The 9,713-nt window shown below is 36.6% G+C and overlaps 1 protein-coding gene across 1 annotated transcript in view; it reads left to right on the top strand.

The window, feature by feature from the left end:
* The first annotated feature begins 770 nt into the window (after positions 1–770).
* lamc1 (laminin, gamma 1) overlaps positions 771–9,713 on the top strand; it is a 183,489-nt gene continuing 174,546 nt past the window's right edge. The window contains exon 1 of the mRNA XM_039735981.1: positions 771–1,473. Within this exon, the coding sequence (XP_039591915.1) occupies positions 1,104–1,473 (370 nt within the window). The 5' untranslated portion in view covers positions 771–1,103. The remainder of the gene's footprint in view (positions 1,474–9,713) is intronic.

Genomic DNA, 9,713 nt, shown 5'->3' with positions numbered 1-9,713 from the left:
ACTTTCAGTTTTCATTTTGACATGGGAATACTTTAAACAATAATGGCTACAGAAAATTCAAGCCATGTTTAAGTTTATACTGTATATTATCATTTGATAAAAAAAAGCATTTTAGTTATGTTGGTTCTTGCAGGACAACTTGCGTAAGCGTAGGAGCTATAAATGAATGCTCTTCGGTTATTTCTATTCACAAAAGACGCCAACTCCTTACAAGGAATGATAATTTTATTTGTTCTTACCAATATGGATTTAGATAGATGAACGGAGATAAGTTTGAAATTAACTTATAAAACTTCACGTCATGAACTTAAAGAGTTGTTTAATAGGGTTTGGATTACTTCTTGCAGTTAAACAAGTTCTTCACGAAACACCAATGAATTAGGAAATCTTTTTTTGTTTGTTTTTCTCTCTCCCTTTTTTCATTAATCCATTATAAATCGTAGAATAAGAATCAACGTTTAATTCCCATCTGTGGTGCCTTTTAAGTGAAGTTTGCATGTTCTTTACGACATATTTGGCGAAGCTTGCTACGTGCCAAACACTGTTGTGTACAGCTGAGTGCATTCTGCCTACCTTTTGGCTTTTTCCCTCCTAGAACTGGCATTGCGTCTCCTACCCACTGACCGAGTAATATCTGCATTAAATCAACTAACACTATAGACGTTATCCAAGTAGGAATAATCGACGTCACGAGGCGGTCCCAATGACTGCCTGGGTACCTTTTTTAATTGTGGGCGGAAGTGGGCGTGACTCTGTGGGACTTGCGCAGTGGGAGGGTGTAGCCTGGCCGACGTCTGCTTTTTTCCTCCCTTAATGAGCAAACTTTTTTTTGCCATGGCGTTGTCTCCAAGTAAGAAACAGTGAGAAAGTGAGTGTGCTGGAGTTTGGGAGCTGGACAGGAATACGACGGGAGGAGGAGGTGGTAGAAGAAGAAGGAGACAGAAAGAGGACAAGCGGAGGGAACTTTTAATAGTTTTAGTCGGGGTTCCGTTAAACCTACTTTGTTTTATTCGTTTTCATTTTTTTTTTTTTTAAGTTCGACCTCCCACGAACCCTTTTTAGATTTTTTTAATAACAGAATTTTCCTTAACCAAGAAAGGAACATGTTTGCAATGTTTCATGTTTTCATTCTATTGACTGTACCTTGCTACATTTATGGTGCTATGGACGAGTGTGTTGACGATTGGCACCGTCCTCAGCGCTGTATGCCAGAGTTTGTGAATGCTGCTTTCAATGTGACCGTTGTGGCCACCAACACTTGTGGATCTCCTCCGGAAGAATACTGCGTACAAACTGGGGTAACCGGGGTCACCAAATCGTGCCACATCTGCAACGCCGGGGACCCCCGTCAGCACCACGGCGCCGTCTACCTCACAGATTACAACAACCAAGCCGACACCACCTGGTGGCAAAGTCAAACCATGCTAGCTGGCATCCAGTACCCCAGCTCCATAAACCTAACCCTGCACCTCGGTAAGGATAATTTATTTTTGGGGGGCGTCCAGATGACTGTCGCAAGACGATATTATTTCGTGCCCGCCGGTGTTTTAAGCTTTGAGTCCTTCCGATGCGCTCAACTTGTTGAACAGCCAGGAGGTGGGTGGAGGGGAAGGGGGCTCAGGGAAAAGAAAGATGGCATTCAGACGTCGCAAATTAAATCAGTGTTTTATGAGGCCGACTAAGCATCACCCACTCTGTTCTTTAAAATGTATATTAAAACTCTGACCAAAGTAAATTTAGCCATGTTTGTTACGCGAACGTAAATTTAATATAGAGGATTGCGTTATTCTATGTTATTTGCTAGTCTCTCGATAATGTTTGGAAATTTAATATCTGCTTTTTTGAAACTTTCACATTTGATCGATAGTGACGAGGGAGGTGAGTTTTGTCTTGCACATGAAAACCTAGAAAGTGACTGATGTATTGTTTAACTCTTTCGATCGAATGTTCATAAGCGGTCTTTCGTTCCACCCTGTATAGGTGGGTCAGAAACACCAATGAATTAGGAAATCTTTTTTTGTTTGTTTTTCTCTCTCCCTTTTTTCATTAATCCATTATAAATCGTAGAATAAGAATCAACGTTTAATTCCCATCTGTGGTGCCTTCTAAGTGAAGTTTGCATGTTCTGAAACTTTAAGCGTAGGCTTCCTCTGGGGAATCCATGTTGCTCCCAAAATTCAAAGTCGTACTGTTACGTGGGTTGGCAAAGTTCATTTGGTCCGGTGCGAGTGAATATGCTTACTGCTGAGATGGGGGGACTTCCATGGTTAGTTCCTGCTTTCAAGGACTAGGAAAAGAGAATTTAAACCATACGGATAAATACATTTTTAATGTACCCTTGCTAGGAACATGCACTATAGAAAAATGAATGGATGGATGCAGTGTACATTTAGTTAAAATTTGGCAAATCGTGTATCGGATTATTGTTTCTGGCGTGTTAGCAATAAAGTATGCACCACGGTGTAACACACTTGTTAACTCTGATAAACTGTAATAGCACAGTTTTTAGAACATCCCTGTAACGTTTAAAATGTGCATTTAAGTGTAACAAACACTATTTTCTGTTTGTGTAAAAAAGTAATTTGGAATTAATGGCCAAGTATATACCTTTACTAGATTTGCTTTGATCCCCATCGATGAGGGAGCAGTAATCTGTTCACTTGACTGTGTGACGTGGGGCGTGCCAGAACTGAAACACAAGAAAAGCTGGGCAAGCTCGCAAGGAAAGACACACCGCACCAATTGAATTACGATCTTCCTACTACGCTGATTTTTTTAGAAATCCCGTTGCATTCTAAATTTACGGCTAAATGTAGATAAGGAATACGTTATTGTTCTTTCAATAAATGGGAAGTGACACCCGTTACAGATTATTTTCACTCATATCTAACTATGGTGTTAAGATTGTCGTCCAGTCTGATCGCTGTGGTATTTGCGGTTGCCGCTGAGAGCGAAATTCTAATCCGTATTACAAAGGCATTATGTGCGTTTTGCGAGTTGAAACACGAAGCTCGCAGACCTTCGTGTTAGTGCCAGGTACCTGAACCTGTGTGCTTTGTGTTTAACGCATGTTATATCGTTACCCTCCCCCTTTCAAAAATCGCTCTTATGCATATTGTGTACTGTAAGGATATGTGTGTATTGGTGTGCATAAAGCTGGTGGTTACTTTTTCCACAAAAGCTGAAAATTTCTAGCTGATCATTAAAGATGAGTCCTTTTATTCAGCCTCTTGTGAATTTGTACTTAAAATAGATCTATGGTTTTCAAAATTTATACTTGCCCTCAAACTACTTATAAAGGTGATATTTAAAATTTTGCCTGTCCCCACGCTCTTAACCTTTCTCTCCCTCTTTGAGCAGAACACCTTAGTGCACCGGGCTTTTGCTGCAAGTATTCATGTACATGGGGGAAAATTCAGCAGAGCAAGTGTATTTTTTTGGCAGATATTCTGTCATTTTGTTTCCGTTCTTAATTTTTTCTTTTTTTGCTGTTAGTACTATAATGAGGGGTTGGATGACCATTTGGATAGCATAGTAACAAGTTGTTAGTACAGCTACCTCCTGGATACAGCTTCCTGGATATGAATCCTGCGCCTAGTAGCCGATTGTGTTAAGTCTGCATGTGCTTTCTGTGCCAGCATAGGTTTTCTTGCTGGGTTTCTTTCCACATTCTAAATACCTATGTGCTGGTAACTGTCAGGTATAGCTTTTTTTTTTTTTTCTACCTTGCATCCAGCACTGGCAGAATAGGTTCACGCTGTCCAAACCCCAGAATAAATGAGTTTGAGAATGGTGTGCGAATGAAGATTACTATATTAGGGCTTTATGAATGTAGGTTAACTCCTTATGGCTTTTTAAATGATGATTTAAATATGGATTAATGACAGCATTTTATAGCATATAGGCATTTAATATACACAAATAATTAATGACTTTGTCTGTGAATCAGTGGAATACAAGCAAAGTATTTTTGCTTCTGTATCCTGTTGTACAGATTGGGTCCCCTTTGCAGTAACTTGCTTGGATACAGCAAAGAACAGAGAATGTGCAGAGTTAATAATTTGAAGTCTAATGCATGTGGGTGAAACTGCCATGCATCTGTTCTGAGGGCAGTTAAAAGATATGGTTTAAGCTCTCATGGAGCTGGTGGCAATATACATGATGAGACCTTCTGTGTAGGTCATGTAGATGGTTTGAAACAGAAAAATCAATGATTGTTAAAAACACAAAGTTTTAGGTGCCAGTAATGCATAAAGGTTTCCTTCTGGGCATACTTCATTTCTTTTTGACTTTTGCTGCATGATTAGTACCTGAAAAGGCTTCCTGTGTACACTTGTGTGGACATCTCCTCAAAAGTTTTGTGCTCTATTAGAAAGACTGGCAACCTTCTAATAATATAATAACTTACACTGTATTTATAAATTACAGGGACAGATAAGTTAACCAGATGGTTCAGGGTTACCTTATTGTACTTCAGAAGAGAAGGAAACACTAATGGAAGGGTTTTTTTGAAGCAAATCAAAGGTTTTTCATTTTATCGTTCTATTTTGCGTGTGCCAAGTGTTTTATAAAAAAAATTTGTAATTTAAAAAAATCTGTTACAATATTACATGAGGAAAGTACAATACAAATCATGTTTTTTTTTGGTTACCCTGCTATGTTTTGAGGGGCATTGTGTTAATTAAGTATTGAATATTGCATATCTTGAAAGACTATCTGGAAACTGATGCAGTTAATTGTACAGAATGAAAAGTATTTGTACAACAAGCACCAGGACTTTGCTTCAGTACTTGCATTTATGTAGTGCCATTTACAATGTAAGCTATAGGCTTTGATAAAAATTATAAGGCTGGTGAATAGCAAACTTAAAACTGTTTATGCTGTAAAAGAAGCACATTAATTGATTGAATAAGACAAACTACTTGAGGTAACTTAAACTAATTTAAATTTATATTTTGTATGGTGTATGATAATACATGTCATATATGGTTTAGTGGAGTCCCAGGTTTTTGTGAATACAATCACAATTGATAGTTTAAAGTTAATATAGTAAAATATTTCCTTGTAGGATAGCCCCTCAAAGGCCTTAGTAGTATGTGGCAGGCCAACTCAAAAAAATTGTTTACAGTGTGTTTCTGGCTGTTACTGACTATAAATGGCAAAACATCAGATGAAAGGGAGAGAAAGAAGGACTCTTCTAGGATGAGCAGGACATTTTGAGCAGGGTGTTTGAAAGAACAAAACAGAGTCAATCCGTCTTTTAACAAAAATGATCCACATTGATAGTGAACTGAAGTTATACCTACATCGGGAAATTCCCAATATAACAGCAGAATCATCTACTGTTTATACATACATGTATACATGTTGTGGAAGCTATTTTGGGCAGTGAAGTCTATAAGACAAGTACTTTTGTTTCTATTTTTAATTGGTATGTGTTAACTAGCAGTTTTACCTAGCTTCTCCTGGGACATTTTCTAAGTCATTGAGGTCAGTTATAGTACCATTGGTTAACTGGATGTATCAGAAGTACTATGTAAGTAAGTACTTTTCTGTATACAGTATTTGTATTTTTTTAACCGGTGGCTCTTATTATTATTGGAAAAAAGGAAGTTTCAGAATATTACATATATAAGGCAAACAGAGGGTTTTTAAGTAAGCAACAGAAGTTGGGACACCTGTGAAAATTGTTTGCTTCAACTTGCAAGGCTTAATTAACTTTAATTGCTACAGAACAGTTGTAGGTTGTAATCTATTTGTTGTTCCCTGAAGAAGGATAATTTGTAATATTCTGAAATTTTCTTTTTTTCAGATTTTGCTAACCTAAATTTTAAATTTAAACCTCTGGAATTTGCATTTCAAATGATTAAAGTTGAATAAAAACAAATGTTCTAAAACATTTGACAAGTAATGTGTTTGTGTGTGTAAATACTTGGAGTATTATTTATTTTGTGTAAAGTCCTTGAATCTATTGGTCTTTATCTGTGTGACAATTTTCAATTAAACTATATGGCACAACTCTATTTAAGATGTTGATCATTTCATGTCTATCTTCAGTGCACATTTTTCATTTACATTTCCTGTTTCTGTCTTAGCTAGATGATCCTCTCACACTTAAGCTCATCTTAGATTAGATGCTAGCCTTTTACAGGACATTCAGCGGACTAAAACATTCAGCATCATTGGTCAGGCAAGCCTTGGTTTTTCAGACAGTAGGCTGGACGGGAAAGTGACCAGACTTTTATATTGGTAATCTCATGCTAAAAAAGTTACCATTTTTAGGATAAAAAAACTTCAAGTAACAGACTGAGATGTAAAACAAAAATCTTTTTAACGTGATTCTAGTCTGTTGTCTCTCTTTAGAGTTTAAGGGAGAACACAGAGAAGATTATTCTTGGTTTTTTTCCTCATGCCTTGGAGGATTTAATTTTGCCAGCATTTTCCTTTTTGTACCCCATTTAAAGCCACAGTGCTAGCTTCATGAAATCTAATTTGCTGATTCTCCTTAATTACCCCCTCTGTAACACAAAATAAGGGCAATAGTAGTATTTATCTTCAAACAGTACTCATCTGCACAAAAACACAAACACACACACATTAAACACCTTCTCCTTCAAGTTATGTAGCAATGAAATACAATTTTGTAGTGTGACTTAATACACTTCACACACTATAGATACAATCTGTTCTAAAATCTGATTTTCCTGGTCTTGATATACCTAGTTTATGTCTGACAATAAATGGAGCAAGGAACAAGATAGGAGACTTCACAAAAAGCTTTTGAGGTTTTACATGAAGTCTTGAAATATATAGTGAATCTGCATAGAAGTAGTATTCTCTAATTCTATATGCAGCGCTTACTAATCTCTCTAGTTACTACTTTTCCTAGGCAGAATACACAGTGATAGAGGAGGTCAAATCTATTTTGATAAAAGACCTGTAGAAAGTATTGTCTGTAGTCATTATGACATTATTAATCTCTTGAACTGCCTTAGAAAAAAAACAGCCCTTGGGATGTTGTCATTTTAGAGTGTTAAAAATGGTGGAGCCCAGGATTCTCCAGCACTTCTACAGCCTGGCCATTGATTTATAAGATTAAGAATATTCTTGTGTCATATTTAAAATCCACAGTCCTCTTATTTTGTTGACATTTAATTAGGCTACATCACTGAAGTGTTATTTGACCTCATTGCTGTATACAGACATCAGAATTTGTGGTGAGCACTATAACTAACTTTGGTGTCATCAGCAAGCTTCAAACTTCTGATTAAATCAGCCTGTAAAATACAATCATTGATGCACAATGAATAAAGGAGTGGTGATAAGACACAGCCCTGCAGGGAATTTGTGCTTTGAGTAAGCAGCTGAAAGATGGTTTCTTTATCTTGCAAGAGCTTAATTAAACAGTGGTGTGCTTCTTAAGTTGTTAGGTAATATTACACTTTGCTTTACATTATGATTATGGATTAGAAATAGCCAAGGGAACAAAACAGCAAGATTAACATTCACTGAATCATCTTTATATTGTTAAAAAAAAAAAAGTCAGAAAGCCACTTTGAGGTTAGCACTAATTAAGATGAGTATGAAGTAGAAAACAAGAGTAGACCTTGTGTATATTCTGCATCAAAAGAAATGGAAACATCACAATTGACCCATCATCTCTCTTTAAAAGGTACCAATGAGAAGAAAAAGCAACTTGGCGTATTAGTCCAGAATGCAAACTAGGAGTCTTTTAAAAGAAACACCTTTGCTGGTAGCTAGCTGTCTAATTGACTAATTTATAATCGGGTTGTTGAAAGAGTTGCAACTTTCTGATATCTTCAGTTCTTCAATTGTTACCAAGAAAATCGGTACATTTAGTACAATTTTGTAGTATTTTAAACTGTCAACATCTTTAATACATCTTGCACATTGATGACCTGAAAAGATTATAAGGTCTAGTCTGATTGTGATGAAAAAATAAATTAGACATTGCTATTTACTTAAATAATGTTTTTTTTTTATTAGCTATTTTTTTCATGTGGTTGCCTCGTGCTTATCCCATCCTTTTATTTGGAACGCTTGATGAATATTTATACACTACAGTGTTTTTGTTCTGTTGATTAAATTGCTTAGAGGTTGTGCATTGACTGGTTTCTGTTTAAAGTAAATGATTTCCAGTTAACTTGACAGCTGTGAAATGTTTAATTTTCTAGAGCTCCTTGTTACCTCAAATCTTATCGTGTTTACCGACCTTAATTATTGTCATTTTTCTAATCGCTGACTGAGAACATTCTGTTAAATCTTTGAATTTCATTGATTTTTTTCCCATTAATGTTGCCTCTCATTTTTATACGAGGTGTGGCAGAAAAGTAATGAGACTGATTTTTTTATTTACCAAAGTTTTTATTTTTTTCAAACCTCAATGTTATCCCCTTCAAAATAGTTCCCTTCGGCAGCTACACACCGATGGAGATGTTATTCCCACTGTTGGTAGCAGCGCTGGAAGTCTTCAACTGGTATGGTCTTCAGCAGGTCCATTACACTATTTTGGATGTTTTCTAAAGTCCCGAAATGACGTCCTTTGAGGACATTTCAGTTTAGGAAAAAGGAAAAAGTCACACGGACTGAGGTCAGGTGAATAAGGGGGCTGGGGAACCACAGGAATGCGTTTTTTCAATTGTCCTTCTGCTCAATTGTGAGGTTTTTTCGACACCATTTTGGCACAGACCTTTCGCATGTGCAAATGTTCAGTCAAAATTTGATGAACGGTAAGTCTGTTCAAATTTAATTGTTCACTCAACATTCTTAATGTTAAACGACGGTCTGATCTCACAAGAGTGTTCACACGTTCGATGTTTTCATTGGTTTTTGAAGTTGAAGGCCTCCCTGAAAAACTTGAGCTCGGGATAAAGAATGTTCCCCATAGGCCTGTTTTAACTTTTCAAACGTCACACTTGCCGATTCTCCAAGCTTAACACAAAATTTAATGGCACAACGTTGCTCCAAATTCCGCTGTTCCATTTTGCGTGACACACAACCAAAAACACAACTTCGCTAATAGCAGTCACAAAAATCACGTAGTTAATGGAAGGAGTTGAAACTCGCACTGAGCTGTGGGGAGGGTACTGATACACGTGCTGTATCAAGGACAACAGCGCAGCGTTGCCAGATCGCTTGCAGTGTTGCCAGTCTCATTACTTTTCTGCCACACCTCGTATTCACTTTAATTAAAGTTTGACTTAGCCAAGTTAAAGCACAAGTGATAAAACCTTGCAAGCCCTGCAGTTAATTAGATTGTCTTTTTAACACTGCTGTAGTTATCTAAGATGCATACTGCTTGATGAGAATATATTTAAATTGACAATAGCCTATTGATTAGAGATGCAATTTTTGAAATTTGGCTCAGGATTGTGAATATCTTTCAAATTATTTAAAAGTCCCACATGGTTTAACTTACAGTTGGGGAAAATCCTACTGTGTTTTAAAGGCAAAAAGGATTTAATTATTGCTAATTTTATTTCATTATGGAATTAGTTGAGAAATAAATATATGATTCATGCATGCTTGAAGAGTGTGATGATGTGACCAATCAACTAAGTTGCAGTTATCTCATCGTGTAGTATAATGAATTTGATTGAGTTGAAGTGATGGGGAGATTATGAACTTTTTAGTAAATTAGCATAAGCAGGCCAGATAAAAAAAAAATTAATTAAAATTTTGAGGATTACTTG

This window comes from Polypterus senegalus, chromosome 14 (genome assembly GCF_016835505.1).
Source record: "Polypterus senegalus isolate Bchr_013 chromosome 14, ASM1683550v1, whole genome shotgun sequence".
Taxonomy (NCBI): Eukaryota; Metazoa; Chordata; class Cladistia; order Polypteriformes; family Polypteridae; genus Polypterus; species Polypterus senegalus.
This window is presented reverse-complemented; position numbering and strand designations above follow the sequence as displayed.